Genomic DNA, 24,123 nt, shown 5'->3' on the forward strand with positions numbered 1-24,123 from the left:
CATAAAATTTAAAAAGTTGTAATTAATTGATCAGATTGAACAAATGCAATGAACCAGCGTGAACAGCGCGGCTCAAAAGAACAAATAACATTCGAACGGTCTGGCAGCGCCAAGCAACACGTGTGTTGACAAACAGCTGAAGTTTTATTTTTAATGCGGCTCGGCACATTTTGCTGCTTAAGTTACTTTAAAGAAGAAAATAATAAAATAACAAAAAATGTCAGCAAACAAAAAGAAGCATCTAGATGAGGCTGATGCTAATAGCTCCAGCGAGGATGAGGATATTAAAAACGACGACAATAATGAAGAAGACGATGATGAGGATATGGACAGTGACGACAGCGATGGAATGGATTCGGAATCCTTCCAGGAGAAGGAGGTAGAAGCATGATGCTTTTTAAAATAACTAAATTACTTTGATATTCCAATTATAGGAGCTACAAATAGAATTTGAGGGACGCGCACCTGTAGATCCAGATGCGGAGGGCATTTCACAGTTGCTGCAGCGCCTCGTACCGCGTGCACAAATCAATTGCAATCAGTTGGCCGACTTGCTCATAGGTAAAGTTAATTCCTAGTTCTGATATCCGAATCACAGTCAAACGTTTTCTGTAACAGCTCAAAATTTTGTGGGCAGCGTTATCTGCCAATGCATGGATGATGGCCCCGAAAGCGAAACGGACGACAACATGGTCGAGGATGACACCATCTTCGGCATCACATCAGTTGTGAATCTAACAGTTAAGAAGGATAAGCCCGTTATAGAACAGTTGCGTAAATACCTAACAGAACGCGCTGCTAAGCATGCCACCAAGCAGGTGCAACAGCAGCTGCGCGATCTGCTGGAAAATGAGCAACAGCACGTGGGCCTTCTCATCAACGAGCGCTTCATCAACATCCCAGCACAGATCTCCGTGCCGTTGCTGCAGAATCTGCATAAAGAAATCGAAGCAGCTAAGGCCAAGAAAATGAAGTTCAACTTTGGCACGCTGCTAATGCTGGTCAAGTTCCACCGCAAGCTGGGCAAGAAGGGCAAACCAGACGAGGATCAGTTTACCAATGCCGAAGAGGAACTGCTAGCCGAACGTTCCAAATTTAGTTTCGAGTATATGGTAGACGTTGACAGCGATTGGCCAGAGGACGAGGGAGGCTTAAAGCCATACAGAAAACTTTTGGCGCTGGAAGCCAAGCAGCTGCCACAGCTTATTAACGATATACAATCCTATATAAATGGAGAATAAGAACTTAAGTGAGTTTATAGTCCATGTAGGAAAAGTTGTGTTTTTAGACCCAGTTAATCAATTAATGGAAATACATCATTTTAAAGCATATAGAAATACATACACGTATTAAAGTGTATTACGTGCATATGCATAAGCAAATGTAATGTGAAATAATTATAGATTTATAAACAAATCCAGATATGATTGATTTGACTTCATTTTACTTTGAATTGCTTGCCATAAACTAGAACGAAAATTCTACAAGTGTATATTATACATAACAATTAATATAACTTAAAAATCAATAGTATTTCTTATTAGCTTTTAAATTAAACAATCTTAAATGGTTTTCTACTAACATTAGACAGATTAAGAAGCTAAAGTTTAAAATCTAATGAAGTTGGCAACGCGACGCGCGAACAGCTGACCGGCTTTCTTCCAGCCAACAGCTGTTTCCGTTTATTTTTCATTCGCTGTGAACGTGACTGGCAAGAGAATCGCGCGGTCCAAGTGTTTGCGTTTGCTCTGTGGCAACGACGACGTGAGTAGTAGTTGACTGCAATAGTTGTTGTTGTTGTTGGTGTAAGCAAAATGCACAGGCTAAAATTTCAATCATAACATACCAGCGATTAATCATACGTCGTGTTCAGTTGTTTGTTTTTATTATTTGTTCGATTGGCGCGCTATATAAAGCCGATTGCTGCGCTTTAGAATCAAACACAACAATTCGCGCTGTCAACACAAACGTTTAAGCAATATCAAACATATTAAAAGCAAAACACATTCATTATCGGCGCCTTATCGCTTCTTCCAGTTCCAGTATTCCATTGTATTACACTTTCAACGCACGCCCAGCGCCCAATCAGTGACTCTCCACTTGTCGTACGCTTCAGTTGTTGCCGCTCTCCACACCATCAACATGGGACTCGAGAAGTAAGTAAAATGGAGATCTGTTTGCATGGAAAGTGAATGAATGTGTCGCCATTTGCAAGGACCGGCTAGACTGGAAAGCAAAGCTCTGTGATCGCGCTCTTTTTGTTAGAGTCGAAGGCAAATCTGGCAGCAAGTTGAAATAATTGTTATTAGCTTATCTCGCTTGGCCCAACCGCAGTTATTTATTGCACTTCAAAGTCGAGATAATCTGGCTCTGCTGATTTCTTATCAGCAAGACGCCCCACTGTAGCAAGGCGTCGCCCATAAATCGCTTGGCACTCTCCGTTGACTGTCAATTGAATAAAAATATTGCTAACTGCCCGCAATTGCTGCTCGACGTGATAAAATTGCATTTCAATTAACTTTCAACTGTGTGCTGCAATTAAGTAGTCATAAATAAATTGAATGCACAGTATATGTACAGTAAAAACTCGCCTGCACGAACGAACATCTTTATTAGAAGGCTCCCAATTCTATTGTTATCAACTCTGAATGGAAAATTCCGCTTAATATTTATTGCTTCATTGACCTCTTCTCTCGTCCTTCCTTAAGACTTTTGCCCTGCACTGTGAAGCTATCCAATATTTTGGCCAAGTCCGGCCACGATGTGCTCTGTGTGATTGATCGGGCCGTGCCCGCGGAGCTAGCTGACATCTTTGAGGAGCATCGCTCCTTTGATAAGGCTTTTGACAGCGTCGTCTCCTGCTTCAAGTCCGCGAATCTCGATCTGCCCGTCATCTATGCACCGGTAGAGGAGCTAACGGACTATGCGGATGTGCGCAGCTATCAGAAGGCGGCAGCTCAATCACTGCAGCGCGCCATCAAGGTGGGTAAACTCTATTTAATAGTCTAGAAAATAATACTGATCATAGATTTCCATTGTGGCAACTAGGCTGGCTTCCAGTCGCCACTGCTGGTGGTGCCCAACAGCAAGCGCTTTTCCCAGGCGGAGCTGTGCACGGTCCTCGGTGCTCTCGAGGAGCTCTATGTGGTATGTAAATTGAGTGATTTATCGCAACATCCTTAGAACTATTCCCTATCTCTTTCTGACTTCCCGCTCCAATCTTGTCCACAGCCCATTCAGTTGCGTGAGGATGTCCCATCAAAGAAGCAGCGCATCAATTCACTCTCCGTGCTGATCAACAATCCCAATGCAGAGAAGATCATGCAGGAGGCGCTGATCCTGGAATCGGGTCGTCTCATTGCGCGCGACATTGGAGGCGGAGATCCGGAGCGTATGGCCCCTCCACTTGTGGAGGCCTACATTAAGCCGTTGTTTGCCAATCTGTCCGTCCAGGTGATTAACGATGTGAATGTGATCAACAAGGAGTATCCACTGTTCGCAGCTGTGAATCGTGCTGCCCACTCTGTGGAGCGGCATCAGGGGCGTATTATCTTCCTGGAGTATAAGCCGCCCAACCCGGCGCGCAAGACTGTTATGCTAGTGGGCAAGGGCGTCACCTATGATACGGGCGGCGCTGACATCAAGGCCGGAGGCGTCATGGCCGGCATGTCGCGCGACAAGTGTGGCGCAGCTGCTGTGGCCGGCTTCATGCAGGTGGTCAGCCAGCAGAAGCCGAAGGACATCCATGTCATTGGCGCCCTTTGCCTGGTGCGTAACTCAGTGGGCGAGGAGTGCTACGTGTCCGACGAGCTGATTACCTCGCGTGCAGGCGTGCGTGTCCGTATCGGAAATACAGATGCCGAGGGCCGCATGTGCATGGCCGATGTACTCTGTCGCATGAAGGAGCTGGCCATCGAGGGCAATCTGCCCGATCCGCATATCTTCACCATTGCCACGTTGACTGGCCACGCCTTCATTTCGGCGGGCGAAGGCCAATCCATCATTGTGGACAACAGTGTGGCCGCCAAGGAGGATCACGCTCGACGGCTGCAGGCCGCTGGTCAGGCTTATGGCGAACCATTCGAGGTCTCTGTGCTGCGTCAATGCGACTTCGACTTCAATGCCGCCAAAGCCATGGGCGAGGATGTCGTCCAGGCCAACAATGCGCCATCCGTTAAGACCCCGCGCGGTCACCAAGTGCCTGCTGCCTTCATGATCAAGGCCACAGGCCTCGACAAGCATGGCGTCAACTCCAAGCAGCCGCTGAAATACACCCATTTAGATATCGCTGGCAGCGCTGGCGAGTATCCCAATATGCCCACTGCTGCGCCCATTGTAGCGCTGGTCAAGACCCATCTGGTTGACTAAGTGTGCGTCGCCGACTCCCAAGGGCCATCTATCAGACTTATAGCAATGCGCCGTACTTATCCTTATATAATCACTGTATGCATCACATCCATCTTATTGTCCATGTGAATAAACGCTTTTGTAACTAGTAAAAGTCAAATTATTAATAATGATCAAAGTATTGATTTCTAAATTAAATATATATAATGATCATATATTTTAAAAATATACAATACTATTTTATATATGGAACAGATATAAGTATACCATGGATAATAACATATAGGCAGTTACCTTCCAATGTTTACCGAACATCGCATAATTACCGAAAGTAGAACTTTTTCGCTTGAGTTCAAATCATCGAATAATTTAACATGTTAAAATGCTATCGACTATAGAATTCTAAATTTGGTTCAAGCTCGAAATTGTCTGTTTTCGAACTGAATCGATCAAAAGTTGAGCGATCTTCGAAAAATATATTTTTTCGAACTGTTTCCAATTGAGCATCGAATGGCATTCCTCAGTTATTGTAAATAACAATGTGAACAGAGTATTGCGCAGTCAATTACAGCCAATTGCTAACTGCTTATTTGTAATTTCATTATATGTCGCATTACATAAATTTTGAATATTTTATTTGCTTCTCTTTTCCTAATTGCCAAATCGTTTCAGAGTTTTAAATTCTCTCGCTGACTTTTTGCGATTCTTCTTTTTGCGCATTTTCTTTCGATTCATTTCGCTGGCGTCGCAGCGCGGCAGGCAGCGAGAACCCGTTAGGCGCTGCGCAGCGCTGCAGTTGGAGAACACTTGTCAGCTGTCGCGTTACGTCGCATTTACCGTTATTGCCTGGCTATGGAAACTCGGTCAAGAGTGTCTCATTCATGCCGTGATTGCATAATGTACCGTTGCTCCCAGTTGCTCCCAGTTGGCAGCCAGTCGCCCAGCTCGTTCCCGGCCGCTTGCCCGCTAGTCAGTGCTGGCTCTTTGGCTTTTTAGCCTTTTTTGTCTCTTTTGCCTTTTCTTTGTTGCTTTTCCTTTTTTTTTGTTCTGCGCTTCTAGGTAATTTATTGACGCATGCCTCCACATTTGACAATGACAACCAGTTGCATTTGGACATACGATGTTGCATGCATGCAGGCAGCTAACGGCACTTCATTATTGATGAGCGGCTAAATGTAAGAGACTGTCTCAGTCACAGCCTCTGCTGGCTGTGCTGCTGCTGCTGCTCATTCTTCTTCTTGTTTATTTTTTATTTAACCATTAGCGTGAATTTATTGGCAAGGCGGAGCGCTTTTTGCCTGGAACTGTTCTTGGCTCTGACTCCGTTAGCCGAGAGAAGGCAATGCATGACCTGATTATGGCAGGACTGGTTTTTCGCGCTCTCTCTCTCTCCCTGTTTCTCTCGCTCTTTCTATTTTTTTTTTTTGTGGGGGCCAATAGCTTCAGCAGCAGTTGCGAGGGGTGGCAAGGGGCTTTTGTAACTTGCAATTGGAATTTCTTTATTCAATGCCAGCTGAAATCTAAGCTTGAGCTTCTTATGAAGAGATAAAGGTAAGTGGATGGATGATAACAAATATTAGCCTTATTGGTGTTTCCTTTAATTAAAACTATAATTAGACTAATAAAGGATCATTTGCTATAGTAGCTAAAGCAAAGCTAAAATTGCGTTAATTGTCTATTACTTATAATATTGAAGATTATACTATTATATTTATTTATGTTTTAATATTTATTTTGTATTTTTCTATTTCTGTTTGTAGTTCCTATAAAATATTTTTAAGTGTTTAATCAATTTAAAATAATATACCAAATAATATGAAATAATAAGAAATAAATAAATACTGACAAGGTATATTGTAATAACAATAGAAATATAACTTTAAAATAATTTTATTTTTATTTATAATTTTTTTTTTTAATTTAAAAACTCTATTAAACATTTTATTTGCTAAAAAAAATATCAAGCAAAATTTAAAACATTTAAAGAAAGACTATTAAATAAAATAATAAATCATAATAAAAATGTAATAAAAAATAGTAAAAGTTATATATTAAAAATATATATTATAAACAATATATGATAAAAAATATATGTGATATAAAATAAATAATACATAAACAAAAATTCTGGGCTGAACTAAAGATCACTCAATTAGTCTTAATGAGAAGAAACATCCAATTAAACCTCATAACGAAGTGAAGCTTGTAGCCTATATCTAAAGTTGTAAACGGGTATTAAGCAGTCGCTATTATCCTGATTAACTTTTAAACTATCTTCAATTGAAGAGCTGCATTTTGTATATATATAAGGTTGAGTAGCTAGGGTATTCGAACTTCTATAAGGATAATAACTCTATCTTTATCTCATAGCAATTATACTTTAAATTGAGGTGAATATATTTACATGCTAACGCATAATCAATCTATGCAGCTCAGCTGACGAATCAATTGACAACAACAACCATTAAAAACACCGCATCTTGTCAATTTTGGAGTGGCAACAGCTGAGAGCTGAGAGCTGAGAGTTGATAGCTGCTTGATGCCTGATGGCTGATGGCCGATGGCTAGTAGCTGCTCCTGGTCGTGCGGTATGCAATGTTGATCCATAAATTCACAAAAACAGCAACAAGGGGAGCGATGAGGGCGACTGGGGGTATTAATAATAGCAAACAACACACAAGTAACACCAAATGAGGGGGGTTGCTGTTGCAAATCTGCACCGGCAGCAGCAGCAGCAGCAACAACAACAAAAACTTGGAGCAGCAACGACAGAAATGATCTTAAATGAATGCGGAAGTTTTTCTTGGGGTTTCGTAACCAGCTACACGGCAACAGCAGCAGCAACAGCAACAGCAGCAGCAACAGCAACAGCAGCAGCAACAGCAACAGCAGCAGCAGCAGCAGCAAACGCTCCCAAAGAGGTCGCAATTCCAGTGGCAGCCAAGCTGGCAGCCAAACGTTGCTACACTTATGTATAAGCACACACACACACACACGTAGATTCATGTGTGTGTGTGTGTGCAACATCGAGTCGATTGCCGTGAGTCCATAATCATAGATGCAGCATGGGCTGCGCACAGATTGAGGCTGGACGTGAAACGCTTTATAGCCATGGACATATTAAAATTAATCCAATGATTGCAGCGGCAGCAACAACAACAACAACAACAACAGTAACAACGGCAGAGTAAGAAAAGATTGTTAGCCAATTTGGCCAGGCTATTGCCAAGGAGCGTGTGAATTGGCCAGCAAACAGCTGCCAACAAGTTATTTGATAGCCAAATTGGCCAAAATAAGCTTTTGGCTCCCATGTGCCCATTCAGCCGGAAGGCTGCCGGCAGCTGTCCTTGCCAAGGCAGTCGAAGGATGCATTCGTATTGAATGTCCTCGCAATTGCTGCTTCATTCAGCAAACGTGTGAAAGTCTCACTCTCTCTCTCGCTCTCTCTCACTCGCTCTCTGTGTGGGCTCTGCGAGACAATTTTCTGCATAGAGTTTCAATTATGGAAATTTACAAGAAAGCTCAAACGGCAGCCAATACGACGTCATCCCATTCGGAGCATTTCTGGTTCCTGGCACATTGGAGACGAAGCTCAAGCTGAGGCTTTTGCAAACCACCTTCAAGACCAATTCACGCCGGTGATTACCGCAGAGGCCTCAGAAATCGAAGCAACAGAAGACATCGTTCTCTCGCCCCTCCCAGCTGAAGACCAGATAACTGGATGTACAAAAGAAGAGGTTCTTGAACACATCAGAAGAGTGAAGGCAAAAAAATCCCCTGGATATGATCTAATAAACGGCAGAGTCCTTAGAGCACTGCCTGACTCCACCATAGACTACATAACTATGGTGTACAACGCCATGCTCCGCATCCGGCACTTTCCAGCCTGCTGGAAGCGCGCCGTGATTGTGATGATTCCTAAGCCTGGCAAACCCGTGGGAGAAATTGAGTCGTACAGACCAATTAGCCTGTTGCCAGTACTCTCCAAAATATTCGAAAGAATATTTCTGGAACGAGTACTGACACATCTGGGACGCCAGGAGGCCATTCCAAACCATCAGTTTGGCTTCAGGAGACAGCATGGAACACCGGAACAGGTTCACAGAGTTGTGCACCATATCCTTGGAGCCTTTGAAGAAAAGATGTACTGCTCTGCCGTCTTTTTAGACATCAAACAGGCGTTTGATCGAGTTTGGCACCTGGGACTGCTGCAGAAAGTGAGGACCACCCTTCCAGCCCCATTTTTCGCGTTGCTATCCTCATACCTTATTGGAAGAACCTTCCAAGTGTCAAGGGGGCAAACAGTATCCTTGACTAGACCAATTATGGCTGGAGTACCACAGGGTAGTGTTCTAGGCCCAACACTTTATACTTTATTCACAGGAGATATGCCAACTCCCGAGCCAAATATAGGAAGTACAGATGCAGTACTCATAGCGACCTATGCAGATGACACCGCCATCTTATCACGTCACGTATCTGCGCAAGAAGCTTCAGACTCACTACAAAAATATCTGGACTCTTTCGGACGCTGGGCAAAACGGTGGTGTATCACCATTAATGCACAAAAGTCTGTACATACTACCTTCGCCACTAGAAGAGGAGATTGCCCAAGCGTTGCATTGGGGCCCACTATTCCCAAAGCCTCAAAAGTAAAGTACCTTGGTATCACTCTTGACAGAAGGCTGACTTTTAAAGCGCACATAAGTCAAGTAACCTCAAAATGCAAAAGCAAGCTAAAAACCCTCGACTGGATGCTGAGAGCTTCAAGCAAGTTGTCTTACAGCAGCAAGGCCGCCATCTACAAGGCAATAGTTGTCCCAACCTTCGTATATGGTATCTCTCTATGGGGCTCCTCGGCGAAGACTACAAGGAACAAAATTCAGACCCTGCAGAATAAAGCACTACGCAGATGGACTGGAGCCAGCTGGTTTGTAAGAAACTCAGTCTTACATAGGGATTTAGCAATTCCCACAGTTGCTGAACTCATTGGGCGACACAGTTCAAGATACGCGGACAGACTTGCAGCGCATCCTAACCATCTCGCAAGCAACCTGGCTATAAACAACAATAGGCGAAGACTGAAGAGATTGCATCCTCTAGACAATATTAGAACTAATTAAGATAGTAGCTACAAGTGCAGAATAATTGGCATATCTGCCCTCCCATTAGTTAAGGTTTAGAGCTAAATGCGCTATAGAGTCTAAGACAATAAGCTGCAACAAAATAAAGAAATAAAAACGAAAAAAAAAAAAAAAAAAATTTTCTGCATAAACTCATAAATATGAAAAGTGATCTAAACGCAGCGGCAGGCGCCGGCACAGGAATCGGGTCTGGACCAGGCCAACAAACACCTTGAACTTGGCCAGCACGTCGCTAGCGCCTTGACAACTCATAAATTAACTGTAAATTATGAACTAACAAAAAACGAGATAAGCTGCAGTTGCCTGCGCGTTTGTGTGTGAGACTTTTTTTTTTTTTTGCCACACCAATTTTCCTTTGCCACCACACACAAGCAACAACAGACAACAACACAGCAACAACAACAACAACAACAACAAGATCTCATAATCCATAATATTGTGTCATGTTCACGATCAGCAGCGACATTGCCTTGGCCTCTGCCACTGCCACCGCCACCGCCTGTGGCACAGCCAGCGCCTGTTTCTCTGGCAAAATTATTTGGAAAAGCAAACGAAAGTAAAAGAAAGATATAAAACTATCTATATACATATATGAGTGTATCTATGTGTGCGTGTGTGTGTGTGTTTATTTGTTTGCATTCACATGCAGCTTAGCCACAGTTGCAGCCGCAGCCTTAGCCTCTAATGAATTGGCCAACAGCCAAGAACCGTTTCCCTCACTAAATACCGAATATCTAATGCTCTAACAAAAAAAAAAAGATAATTTAATAAATTAAGAGAACTCGAATATTAGTATAAAACTGATTTGAACTAGAGTAATTTAGGCTCGAATGGCAGGTGGCGATTTGAATTCATGATTTTGTGTTAATTTGAAGTAGCCAAATATACCTATATTATATTCAATCATGAGCATCATTATTAAAGTTAATAAACTGCCTAAGATAATTGGTTTTATGTTTTTTTTTTGATGAGAGCTCAAGTCGAATTTAGATATTAGATATTTCAGCCATTAAAATTATATTTTTTTATTTAAAAAATAAAATTTTTTTTTCAAATTTGTATCATTTTCTATTATGAAATATTTGTGTAATTTATTATTTATTTAAAATTGAATAAATAATTAAATAAAAATACATTATAATTTATTATAAAATATATTATAAAATGTAAAATATTTAGAGGCATCATAAATATTTTTTTGAAAGATAAAAAGACTTTTCTTATAGGTAATTAATTTAAATATAATTAAATAAAATAGAACAATTACAAATATATATTATATATATAATTATATGTTTCTTTTATTTTCAATTTAATTAAAATATTATATATAACATCTATAAGCAAGCAATCAGACAGCTTCAAAAGTTGGCAAACTAAAATGATAAATTAATTTTGTTTGTTTGGTTCCTTAAGATATATATATGTATAAGAAAATACACTAAGGATACTGTTCTCTTCTATTCAGTTATGGAAGAAAGAAATATTCCTATACAATTATATTTTTCGAAAGCCACAAATATTGGGTGTTTTTTTAGGGTTACACAAGTTTGAATTATAACCAAATAAAGTAATATATTTGTAATATCAATGAAGTAAGCTTTATTGGATAGAAACTTTCATGACATAAATATTTAAATATAAATGTTTTAGTATAAAATATTATATATGATATTGAAAAGTAGAATTAAGTTTGTATTTAAAAAATATAATCATTATTAAAAACAAATTTATATATAAATTAATTGATTTTATACATATATATATATAGGTATATTTTTTTTTTCTTTATTTGTCGAATTAGGGTTGCATTCAATCTCTCAAAATGGGATTGGCCAAAGGAAGGGTATGGTGCAAAAAAAGGGGCTTGAGCCAAAGTGCAGCGCGGCGCTGTGCGCAGTTGGCTCGAGATTTTATGTTGGCCTCTTTGAGTTAAATGTGAAAAGCAGCAGCAGCAGCAGCAGCAGCAGCAGCGACGGCGGCAGCGGCAACAAGCGCAAAACGAAAAAAAAAAATTATGAATTTTTACTTTCACCGCATGTGGCATTTTGTTCAGGTTTTGTTTTTCGCCCGAATTTGAACTTGAGGCGGCAAATTGCGATTGTCAAGGCTGTCGGCGACCCAAAGGTGAGTTCAAGGTGTGGTCCAACCAGATAAGACACGGATACAGAGTCACGGCGCGTTTAGGGCACAGCTGAGCCAACGCTGTTGATGAAGATGTTTGCGCAGATAAAATTAACACATAAACACCACACACACACACACACACACACACTCTTCTACATGGGCACGCAACATGCAACATTTCCGCATTGGCCGCAGCTCTTAAGCGACAGTCGTTGGCGCTCTTAGGCCAACAGCTTTTTGGTTCGCATCAAACGGCGTTCGAGCTTAAAATGGTTCGAGCCAGGTTGGTTGCGTTCGTGTTCGGGCCCGGGTTCGGGTTGGGCCGCTCTGTCTATAAGCTTCGGCTTTTCGATCATGGCAGTAATACGTCACTAGGGTGAACGTACCTCGCAGATGTTAGTGGGTCACTATTTGTACGGTCAACGAACCTTTCGGCCCGTTTGTAAATATAAAACGAAAAGCGACACACAGAGAGCCAGAGCGAGAGCCAGCGAGCGAACAGAAGAGAGCACAAAGCTGCAATGAAATGGAGGATGCTGCTTTGTCCATTTGTTGGCTTGCTTGCTTGCTTTCTTTCCAGCCATGGAGTGTGTGTGGTGTGTGTGTGTGTGTAACTTGTTGTTGTCTTGACTAACTTGACTGGTTGCAGTCGTAATTTAGTTGCGCCTATGCCTTGAACGTCAGCCACAAGCTGAGCGGAACGCGTCTCGTTGATGCATCCTGCTGGACACCTCTAACCGCAGCAGCGCCCTCCACGGTGTGCCGTCCTAGCCCAGTTTGTTTTTGCATTGTTGTTGCACCCACTTTGCCCTCTCAACTGCCAGCCAACCCCCGGCCGCCCGCTCCGCCCCCTGCCGCATGGCATTTGCCTTGTGTTCTTATTATGTTGACTGCAAACAGGTCTGTTGCTGCTCTCTTGGCTTGGCTTGGTTTGGTTTGGTTTGGTTTTCACATGATTATCATCAAGGTGATCATCATGATCATCATCATTAACCAAGCCAGCCATACATTAATATCGTCATCTTCCAACAAACACACACAGAGCGAGCTGTTCACATGCAACTTTTGCCGGCTGCTGTTCGACTTGTCTCCATGTGTGCCTGTGTGTGTGTGTGTGTGTGTGTGTGTGTGTATAAGTAAGACCATAGAAATGCATTTCCGCATATTTTACACCAGTAAAAAGTCAAAATAAAAATTGTTTGTTTACTCTTTTGTTTGGAGTGGGCCGTTTCGTTCGATTCGTTTCAAGCTCTTTCCATTCGCCTCGTCTTCAATTCGTTTGTTCTGTAAGCCGCCCTCCTCTCGGCAGCTGCCCTCCGCTGGTAATTGATACCATTATCATTAGCTCACTTGCAGCCTGTAGCACTCGTCGCTGTCTCTCCGCCTTTATAATGAAGTAATTACCGCTCGTATTACAAAGTATTGTTAAGTATTATCTTCATTTTATTGTTGTTTTTGCAACAATTTCAGTTCGTTTATCTGCAGAGCAACACGTTCCATAGCTGATAAGAAGCCAGTGAACTCAGCTTCTGCGTTTTCTTTTTGTATTTTAACATTTTTTATATCATTATTAATGCTAATTTGTCTGAAAGTTTTCGGAATGGTCAAATTATTTAAATGCTGCGCCTCGAACTATTTATGTTTATTTCTTCATTGTTATGCAATAGACATGAGCCAAGACTTGGCTTTTGTTTATGTTTTTGAATAGATTTGGTAGCCATATATTCTCGATTATATAGATCACTAAAAGACTTATTAAAAGATGTATAGATATTGCTATATTAAAGTAAGGCAAATGAGTTTGATAAGTCTAGAGCTCTAAGTTTTTAAATTAGAAAACATTTTTAAATATTTAAAAATTAATTTATAAATAATTAATTATTTTAATAATTATTAAATTTATTTAATAAAATATATATATTATTTTTTATGATTTTTTCATTTATTTTTATGAATTTTAAGACTGTTTTATGAGATCAAAGAGATTGCTATGCAAAAACTGGTATTCCAATTCTATATAGACTCTATTAGAAGACATATACCAATTTGTGCATATATCGCATTTATAGTCTTCGAGTTATGCCCAAATATACAATTAAGAAAATTGATTTTCCTCATTATTTTGGCTTTAAAAAGAGATATCATCCTAACATAATGAGTTCTTTATTAAAATTAAATCAAATTTTAAATGATAAAAAAATAATAATAAAAAATCGTCTCTTAAATGTTTCTCCGATTCCCCAACTGGCAATAAAATGTATTTAAATAATCTGAAGACACTTGCTCACTGCATATAGCATAAGTGTGTACCATGTTTGCGGCTTTATTGGGAGCTCGTACAATGATCGCAAACATTCTCGGCTCTTACAACAATTACAATAGGAGGAACAATCAACAAGAGTTATATGATAAAAAGCTGCTGCCCCATCTTGATCGCAAGCGGCTTGCGACAGAGTGGGGCATGACTCTCTGGCTACAATGTTTCTACGAATTTTGTTATCAACAAAAGTGCACGATCATGCCAATAAAAGCGTAGCTGAGAATGGCCCATGGAATAGGGCAGAGGGAATAGGGTGCGGGAGGGGCTGGAGCCGAGTTTCGGTTCGGCATGGTAACAAACTTAATGCAACTCGCGTTAAAGTGTCAATGATCTCGTTAACAAAAGTTTAAACATTTCACGCAACGTCGAGGTTCATTCAACTACAAACACACACACACACTGACACACACACATGGACAAGATATGGGCAACTGATCACATGGTGATACAGATAGCAGCTAGAACTGGCCCTCGTAATGGTCAAATCATGCACGAATTTTTGCACAAAGAAGATAAATTAATATGGTCAGCATGTCATGAATTAGGTTTCTTCAATAGCTCCAGCCGTGCGCCACAAAGCAACAAACAAAAAAAAAGATAAAATATTTATAAAAAAGAAAAGAAATTAAAAAAAAAATTAAGAAACTTTCACGCAAAACGTACATTCAACTCCAGAGGCAGTGCCAGAGTCCAGAAGAGAATCGAGTGTCCAAAAGACATGGAAATGGAGCTAGAAAGAGAAGTCGAGACACACAGAGACAGACAGAGAGAGAGAGAGAGAGAGATGGACACGTATGAATTCCCATAAATCAGCTGTGAGCCAAAGGGTCAAATACCTCTAGGCGAGCTAAAAATTACACGCGAACCCGAGAACATGTGTTGAAAGGAGAAATTAAAACAAAATTAGATTTACTTTACACGCTCAATCTGTATCTGTAGCACTGGATGTATCTCTGTATCTGTATCTGTATCTGTATCTGTATCTGTATCTCTTTCTGCAGCTCCAAATGTATCTCTGTAGCCGTAGCTCTCAGCTGGCTCTGCCTAGTTACATGTTATTCCTCAGATTGAGACAGTTTCGGATTCGTGTAGATCTATTTCATAACAAAGCTCACATTAAGACAGTCTATACATAATTATTTATATTTTTATATAATTGTTACAGATTGTAATAGGTAGTCTTTGAAGTGATATATGATATATGATATATGATTAACATATTAATATATTGCTGATTACCTTTCATAGCAGGTCCATATCGATACAAATATGTTTTTCTATATATAGCTTATATATATTGTCTATCATCATCTTACCATTTCTGTCTATATATCTCTATATGCATAACTGAATATCTAACTGCCTATCTATCTACCAGATACAACTAAATAAATGGCTTTATTCACTATATTATATTGTCAGATCTTTATATATTCATCCATTAAACTCTATAAGCCTTTTTATATATATGTATTGTTTTAAAACTATTTATTTATAAAAATTTCTCTAGCTTATATAAATCTTTTTGTGTCCTCTCTCTCTTTCTATATATTAGATACATATATTTTTCAGATATATGTAATAAAGACAGAAACAAAGAGAGATATACAACAAGATATATGTATATATATAAGCTAGAGAGATGTTTATATATATATATTAGTAGCAAGAGAGATACATAGAAGAGAGAGACAGAAGTCAGAAAGATTCATCTGGCAAATCTATGTATTTATTGCTTCATATCTCAAACTACCTATCACATCTATCTATCTAAGCACTTATATATTTATTTATCCTTCTATATCAATATATACATTTCAATTTATATTTCTAACAATCCCTATATTTATGTATTTCTGTGCCAATCTGATAAGTCTATGTAAAAGATATATATTTAATGTCTGAAACTTTGTCTTTTTGACTTTCTACCTCGCAATGCTATGAATCTCTCTATCTAAGTCATCATATCTCTATATTTCTATACAAGTGTCTATGTTCTCTTTCTCTCTATATGCATCTGTGCTCGTCTTCTTCTTCTTCTTTATGCTATATCTATCTATTTATTGCTATATTCATTAGATCTGCATATGAATTTATCTTTAACTACAAATTGAAAATGAATCTGAAGAATCTTTTTTGAAGTATGCTAAGTATATAGCTCTGTTCTATCTTCAAACACCCTTTACACTTTCAGTCGCATATCAGATTTGAATAATTTAATTACATAATTAGGGCTAATCTGGCGCAAATCTAATTTATTGCGATCTGAAGGCATTGTGCTGTAGCTACAGCTGTGTATCAGTAGCAGATACAAAGATATTTATAACAAATTTGGTTATTCAATTCACACACACACACACACACCTGCACACACATGGTCAGCTCTGCAGAGGATCAGTTCGTTTTCTGAGTGTGGGAAGCAGAAGAAAAACCCTAAAAACGGCAAAAATCGACTTTTGTGGGGCCATAAAAACGCGTGAGTTACGTCTGCGGCCAGAAGAGACACTCAGTCAGTCCGTCAGTACGTCAATCAATCAGTCAGTCAGACGAACAGTCAGTTAGTGAGCGTCATCATCATAAGCCAAAGAGCTTGGCTGGATTTTGGCCAAACAAAATGCAAAGCAAATTAAACATTGGGGCTCTGCCCTCAACCCCTCGGCTCCACCCTCCGCCCGCCCAGCGAGCCCTTGGTCTTGGCCAAAAGCGCTTGGCCATGCTGATGACGACGCTGTTGGCTTCTTTGGCTTTTGGCTTTGGCTTTGGCTTTGGCCGCGGCGGCTGCTACGTTTAATGCGCCACGGTGTTACCAAAGTGGCAACGACAGTTGCGGCCATTCACCTCCCAAAAAAAAAAAAAAAAAAAAACAAAAAACTGAAAAAACCATATGTGAGTGGTCTCTGTGTATGTGTGTGTGCCATACATAAGCATGCAGCGTGTAACAGGCACAATACCAACAGAGCTGTAACCAAGTTGTGTGCGCTAGTTGGAGGCCAGGCCCAAAGCACACACACAAACACACACATACACACACACGTTGTCTGGTTAAGTGCGTTTCGATTCTATGTGCGTACATACGAACTTTTTTGTGTTTTGGCGGCTGGCTTAAGACATATACACACACATACACAAAGACACAGATACAGAGTCATATTTATATACATAAGTATTTTATTTGGGTTTCATTGTCAGTGTAAACCTGCAACAAAAGCTCACTCATAAAGGCACATACACAGACACACACACACACAAGCGGAGCTTGTTGTAATGGCTTTGGAAACACGTTCCTCCTGCTTTTGGCCTGCTTCTTTGTAAGCCAAAAACTCGTGCTTCGGGGGCCAGGGCCAGAGCTCCGTGATTGACATTGGGCAGGGTCGCAGTTGCCTTCGCCGTCGCCGCTGCCGTTGCTGTTGCTGTTGCTGTTGCCGTAAGCGTTGCAGCCTGCGCCTGACATGCTAATGTGTAAAGCATTTCAATTTTTCTCATTTGTTTTCATTTTGGCCTTTTTTTGTATCGTTTTAGCTTTTAGCTGCAAAACAAACACAGCTTGAAATGTGAGCACACGCGCTGACGCCCCAGCCGGCAAAAGTTCAAGCGAAACAAAATCAGCTGACCGTGTGAGCGAGAGAGCGCACGCAAAGAGAGCGTAACGCAAAGAGAGTGAGACAGACAGAAAATAGTGAAAGAGCGAAAGAGAGAGAGCCAACAGCTTGCACTGCTGGAGCTGCAGTAATGCGGAAGTACTACGGCAGAGCGCGGCGTCGCTGCCAGCGTCGACTTTGACGTCGCAACGTTCATGTAATGCATTTGAAGCGCAGCGCCATGTGACTTTGTGGGAGCGCGACTGAGCGCCAGCCGCGAACTGGTTTGCCTGCCAGTGGAAGTGCGTGTGTATGTGTATGTGTGTGTGTGTGAGAGTTTGCTTGAACTTTTATAGGTATGGGTGAGTGTTTGTCACTGCTTAGACAAACATTGTTTATAACTTGTTTATATAAATATTGTTAATTTCGTGTGAGTAGAAACTGGCCCCCACTCAAAGCGCCTACCGGCGGCAGAGCCAGCAACAGCAGCAGCGGCCTTTTTCTCTTTGGTGTTCGCTCTCACGACTTGCCTTGTGCCATGAATATTACAAGTTTATATGAGGAGGCTTTTCAAGTTGCCTGAGCAGCTTAATGTTTACAAGTGTGTGTGCGTCATGCATGTGCGTGTGTGTGTGTGGGAAGAGAACTATACAAAGAGAGCAAGAGAAGCGTTCGTCGTTAAAAGCGCAATTAACTGCTCAGCACCAATATCAAATCAGAATCGAAATCATTTTAATGAATTGCACAAAATTGCTCAGATTGACGCGCATTTAAGTTGCGCACATTATTAGCCCCAATTGACATTTGGACACTTGGTTGACTTTATGTGTTGTAGGCGAGCAGTGAGAGCGAGCACCGTGCACCGAGCAGTGTGCACGATTGTGGGAATACTTGCATAATAGTGGGAATGAGATCAGGGAATTATTGTGTGGGATATTTCCATGGAGGCTGCATATAATATTGCGGTATTTGTCGCAAATGGGGATTTTTTTAATCAACAGAACAGCTGACATCATGCTTAAGCCCTCGATTATATAACAGGCTCTGCTAATGGAAACAGTGATTCGAAATTGGAATGAGCATGGCAATGGATAATATATTGCATATGGGATTGAGAATATCCACATTTTATTTATCGTCATCAATTGCCATTTATGCATTTCCAATTAGACTTGTAGGTGCTCTCAAACGTGCCGGGCAAGCAACTCCGCACGGTTCCAGTCGCCACCCAGCCCCACTCCCAGTGCCAGCAGCAACATTCACACGTGCACAAGCCTCCAAGTAATTCCGATGCATGCATTAGATGCGCTTATACACCAGAGTGACAAAGAGAAAGAGACAGAGAGAGAGAGAGAGATCGACAGAGAGGGAGGAGCAGAGAGCGAGCGAGTGGGCAACAGAGATGGAGACCTGAAACCCAACATGGAGCCATACAAAGTTACACATGGGTGTATGCATGAAAAGAATCCAAACTGGTAATGAAAATAAAGTGCACGTCGCATGCGGTAATAATAACAATAAAATAAAATAACAAATTACACGCAACACTGCCGCCTGGGCCTGACTCCCAGCGCTGGCACTGGAACTGGCACTGGAACTGGGCATGCATGGACATGCACGCGGCCCGATAATTACACAGACACGGCAACAAAAACAATTGTGCAGCCGCCGACGCTGACGCTGACGATGGCGACGCCGACGCCGACAGCAACGCTGCCAGGAGTGTCCCCATTTCGTAGAGACGGAAAGAGAGACAGAGAGGCATAGAAAGCTGTTGCTGTCCAAAATATCAAAGGGTTACAGCCAAGGGCAAACACTGGCAGCTCAGCTTACAAGCCATGCTCTAAGTGCTCTCTTAGCACGCTCTCTTCTGCTGCCTATTGCGGCACGCTCGCGCGCTCTCTTCGTTCTAAAGAGCCCACACACAAACATATACACACATACAGTCGCATACTCAAAGGTGCTATGAGCCGCAGCTTAGTTGTGCAGCTCAGACAATCTGGGTCACATTTTGCCATTGAACCGGTGACGTCACAGCAGGGCAACGACCGCAAAGCACGACCAGCAGCAGCAGCCGCAGTAACCATTGGAAAGCGTGCAAGCAAACATTTTACAACGACTACACGAAGCCAAAGCCTCAGCCGCAGTCCGCAGTCCGCAGTCCACAGTCGCAGCCTTAGTCTTAGCCTCTGTCGCAGTCGCAGCTTCTGCTTCTGCTTCAGCTACAGCTTCAGTTGGAGTCTCAGCTACATTTCTGGTTTGGTCGCTGGCTGATTTGTTGCCCAGCAAAAGCTATATGTGCGACACTGCGCCCACTCCCCACACCAACCCCCATCTAGCCTCCAACCGGGCAGGCACACCTTCCCCGCCCCCAACAGTTCATTAGATGCCATGTGCTATCATGGCGGAACAAACATGATTTGGCAGCACTCTTCAGCCCTGACACTGAGACATAGCCAGCGTCTGCCCAAGCGCAAGATAGAATTGAAAACTTTGTGATATAAATGTATAAGCGCATATACAGATAACAATGTAGTTGTATATACGTTTATTTATGTGTGTAATCGCCTACCTCGAAACTATATGGCCCGGGCAAAAGTTCTATTTATAATGCGTACTAGCGATTAGATAAGCTTCCCACAGTTTACTGTAACCTATTCACTGGGTTTCTTATTGCCGTTAAGCGACAGTTATACACAGCGCCGAAATAGCTCAGTTGGGAGAGCGTTAGACTGAAGATCTAAATGTCCCCGGTTCAATCCCGGGTTTCGGCAAGCAAATTTTTTTTTCTTTTTTAATTTTTTAAAATTATTTTAATTGTATTTTATTTATTAATAATGCAGTTGTGATTAAAATAAACTATATAAATATTGAAATATGGCTGTAATTAAGAAAACTTTAATAAAAAATGTATATTAAACTAGATTTAAGCTTAAATGTATTTAAGTTATAATTTTTATCTCAATATAAAGATTCTGTTAAGTTAATTCTTTTTATCAAATATTGATATATATATATATATATAATATATTATTCAGGCAATATACCCCATAATAGAGATACATATGAAACAGACTGTGGACGGTAATTGAAGATTAATTTGGGAAGATGTCACCTTTTAATTGCTCACCTTGGCATTGGCCAGCCGTGTCCAGTGGCATTTGGCTGTCAATCAAAAGATGCGCACAAAATTGGGCTAAGCCGAAGCAGGCTGCTCGTTAGGCAGGCAGCGGCCAGGCAGGACATGCGGCACAAAGGGACGAGCAGCGAGTAGAAAAGGTGCGGATTAGGCTGGATAAAGGACACAGCTCAATCAAACAGCAGGCTAAACAAGGACACGGGCCAAGGCCAAGCGAAAGGGAAATGCAAATCGCATTATTAACGCAGCATCTCATCCTGGACCACATTCTGGCCATTGTCCAGCGTCGGGGCAAAAGTGTGACGAATGCGTTGACAACAATTAACATTTGAATGGTCGAAAAGGTGTGCGAGGTGAGCCGCAGGTAGGCTCAATTGATGTGCTCTTGGCCACGCTCAAGTGGACAATCAGTTGATTGAGCTGCAGTCCAGTAGCTGGGCGCAGGGAAAGTGGGGAAGCTGGAGTGGGGGGCGGGTAGTGTCATGCGTCGGTGGCAGCTGCAACATATGCAAAAAGGATCAAGGTGCTGCTGCTGCCAGGACAACAGCTGCGCGACTACGGCTGCTGCTGGAGACGCGTGCTAGGCGCGACCACAAAAGCCATTGACTTGGCCATCGAATAGAAAGATTGTGCCTCGTTACGCCCCAGCCCATATCGCATATCCGTTTGGCATAAAAAACTATATATATATAAAAACCTTGGTCCTGGCACACGCACCACATGGCGCCCTCGTCTTCATATCTTTTGCATAAAAAACCTGAGATCCTCGACGTTTTTTTATTTCTATGCGTTTTTTTCTATAATTTCTTTGTGTTTTTTTGTGTTCTGTTTGCTGTGTGGCTCATTGAAAGTGAAAGATGGTTGAGGCACCCTCGAATTGCAGCATCTTGTGGCCAGGAAGTGTGGCATGAAAAAAAACACGAGCCTGCTTGAAAAAAAGTGAAAAGATCCTTTAGAATCCTGCGGTCGGGGTGCCAATTGTCTGCTGCGCCTCTATTACGAGATTGTGTTGATGTTATCGAGGAAATGATTTTTTGTTCCTTCCTTTTTTGTTGCTTTTGTTCCTGTTGCTGTGGCTCACTGCTGTTCTGCTCTTGGTTCTGTGGCGCAGACGTGAATACCTCTTAATTTGTGTGACGGGGAGCAATGACTGTGTTAAACTGTTGACGGGTTGCTCTCAATGAATTATGCCAATTTATTTGGCTTATTACACAAATTATTTATAATATATAAGAAACATAAAAACGAAATTAAAAATTTTTAAAATATAATCATTAAAAAAAAAAATTATGAAAATGTTAAACCCTAAAAGTTAAAATGAAGAAACTTTATATTTATTTCATTTATTAAAACATTTTAAGTGTAGAATAAATTGTTAAAAAAAAAACATTTGTTTTGCTATATGAAAATTAAAGTAAAGATTTTTAGTTAAAAATGAAACTAGTGAAATTTTACTTAAATATTCTTTATTGTAAATTAAATATATTTAAATTACATGAAGATACCTTAAGTATTCATATATATAATATAGATTAAATAAAAATTAAAACGTAGATAAAATAAATTTATAAACAATTTAAGATAGTAAATTATCTAAACTATTTTTATAAATATTATTATTGATAAAATTATTTATTATATTGCATATTTAAGACAAAAAAAATACTAAGTATGTTAATAAACTTAATTTTAATCGCAAAAAATTTATTAATATTATTATTATTTTTATGAAAAAACAAACTTGATTTCAAATACGATTTTATATCTTTTTAAAATAAAATAAAATTATTTTATTTTACCCAGCACCTTTTGTGCACTCTACAGAGCATCTCATAGTCTAGCAGACTCAAGCGAAGCCCTCATCTTTGCTTTTGTATCTTGCTGCCAGCCTTCTGGTATGCTAAACAACGTAAATTGTTGAGGGTGCGTCTGCAGCGTTTTTTTACTCTCGTTTTCGATTAGGAACCCTGCAGGGACCCTGGTTTCGCTCAACAGATGCGCTTAGAATTTAGAAATATGCAAACTTGTACTAGGGACCCAGCGAACTGTGGAGCAGAAGGCAGCCAACAGCCAACAGCCAACAGCTAACAGCCAACAGCCAGCAGTAAGCAGCAAGCACTTACATTATCCACACACACCCACACACAGACACTCACACAGTTCAGTGGTTGTTGTGGTTCGGCCCAGCTGTAAGGGTCGCCCCACTTTGGCATGTGGCGCGTGGCATGTAAATTTCGATGTAGTCGCGATACAAACTCCTGTAAAAGGTATTAGGCTTTCAGGCTGACAGAGTCGGCAACAATGTATCCCCCACTTACAGCTGACGCTTACACGGCTGGAGCACAGGCCAACAAAGGCTCCATCTGGAAGGAGGCCGCAAAGTACGTGCACCAATAGCAGGACAATGTAATACATATTGGAGCTGGGGCACAGTGGAGCAAAATGGTTAAGAGAAGGGCAAAGCAGATAATTATAATAGTATTAATTTTAATAAAAATAAAAATAATAATAAATAAATTAAAAGAAACTTATAGTAAAAATAGAAATAAAATTTTTTATTAAAATAATAATATAAAAAAAATACAAATTAAATAAAATAAATTAAATAATAATAAAACTACAAATAATACCGGAAAAGAATAAAAAGAAAATAAAAATATATAAAAAATAAAATATATAAAAAATAAATAAAAAAAACTATATGTAAATTAAATAATTAAAAATTAAATGAAAATAATAAAAGAAATAAAATATGAATGAAATACAATTATGATAAGAATCACAATATAAATATAATAAAATAAATTTAAAATAATATAATATAATAATATCCAAAACAATAAATATATAAACAATAAATACTTAAATAATGATGAACAGCATTTCAACAAATAAAAATAATGGAAATAAAATAAAAATAACAATAAAAGTAAAAATAATATGAAAGGCAATAAAAGTAAATAAACTATTCTTTATTTATTTTCTTATTATTTTCATAGTATTTGTCGATTTCATATCTCGATGCTTAGACTTTAACGAAATCTCAAATTGTTTCGGCCCACTGTGCCTTGTGCCTGTGCAGCTGAATGTAAACTACTTCAGACTTCAGTATAGAAAGCTTGCGTGCTATCTCTCTCTATCTATCTTTCTCTCTCTCTCCCACACACGTTCTCTCTCGCTCTCTCTCTGCAGCTGCGCAGCTAACACGCTGTCTCTGGCACGTCCTGGCCACGTGCTGTGTCCTTCTGTTCGCCTGCTAGCTGAATCTACAATATTTCTTTTTCTCCGTTAATAAAGGACGCCCACGCATAGGAACGTTTTTGGCGCCAAAATAGCAGACTGCACTGATAATATAGTATATATCTGAGCGAGTATACATAGATACACGGGCATATATAATAGCAGTAGGTGCCGTGCCGCCTGTGTGCGTGAAAGGCATTGCCATGCGCATAAAAATTTCTTATCATT

General features: G+C 40.3%; 2 protein-coding genes and 1 non-coding gene across 4 annotated transcripts; all 3 read left to right on the forward strand.

The window, feature by feature from the left end:
• Positions 1–103: 103 nt before the first annotated feature.
• LOC111594520 (protein BCCIP homolog) lies at positions 104–1,283 on the forward strand. The gene is made up of 3 exons (XM_023307850.2): positions 104–379; positions 435–561; positions 619–1,283. Exons 1-3 carry the CDS (start codon positions 218–220, stop codon positions 1,239–1,241), a joined length of 912 nt encoding a protein of 303 aa, XP_023163618.2. The 5' UTR covers positions 104–217; the 3' UTR covers positions 1,242–1,283.
• A 280-nt stretch (positions 1,284–1,563) lies between these two features.
• Positions 1,564–4,501, forward strand: LOC111594519 (putative aminopeptidase W07G4.4). 2 transcript variants are annotated; one of them, XM_023307847.2, is made up of 5 exons: positions 1,564–1,764; positions 2,038–2,156; positions 2,709–2,982; positions 3,049–3,147; positions 3,232–4,501. In XM_023307847.2, exons 2-5 carry the CDS (start codon positions 2,143–2,145, stop codon positions 4,366–4,368), a joined length of 1,524 nt encoding a protein of 507 aa, XP_023163615.1. In that variant the 5' UTR covers positions 1,564–1,764; positions 2,038–2,142; the 3' UTR covers positions 4,369–4,501. The 2 variants fall into 2 exon arrangements, with proteins under 2 accessions (XP_023163615.1, XP_023163617.1); XM_023307849.2 differs by lacking the exon at positions 1,564–1,764 and having other exon boundaries at positions 1,809–2,156.
• Positions 4,502–20,217: 15,716 nt separating this feature from the next.
• On the forward strand, positions 20,218–20,290 carry Trnaf-gaa. Its single transcript has one exon. It is a non-coding gene; the product is annotated as a tRNA-Phe (tRNA).
• The last annotated feature ends 3,833 nt before the right edge of the window (positions 20,291–24,123 follow it).

Source organism: Drosophila hydei, unplaced genomic scaffold, assembly GCF_003285905.1.
Source record: "Drosophila hydei strain 15085-1641.00,03,60 unplaced genomic scaffold, DhydRS2 tig00008119-arrow-pilon, whole genome shotgun sequence".
In the NCBI taxonomy this organism is placed as follows: Eukaryota; Metazoa; Arthropoda; class Insecta; order Diptera; family Drosophilidae; genus Drosophila; species Drosophila hydei.

Coding starts and splice junctions, on each gene's coding strand:
- LOC111594519 (XM_023307847.2), top strand. Junction 2,983..3,048: donor CACTGCAGCGCGCCATCAAG/GTGGGTAAACTC, acceptor TGTGGCAACTAG/GCTGGCTTCCAGTCGCCACT. Junction 3,148..3,231: donor CTCTCGAGGAGCTCTATGTG/GTATGTAAATTG, acceptor TCTTGTCCACAG/CCCATTCAGTTGCGTGAGGA.
- LOC111594520 (XM_023307850.2), top strand. CDS start 218: ATGTCAGCAAACAAAAAGAAGCATCTAGATGAGGCTGATGCTAATAGC. Junction 380..434: donor AATCCTTCCAGGAGAAGGAG/GTAGAAGCATGA, acceptor TTCCAATTATAG/GAGCTACAAATAGAATTTGA. Junction 562..618: donor GTTGGCCGACTTGCTCATAG/GTAAAGTTAATT, acceptor TTTCTGTAACAG/CTCAAAATTTTGTGGGCAGC.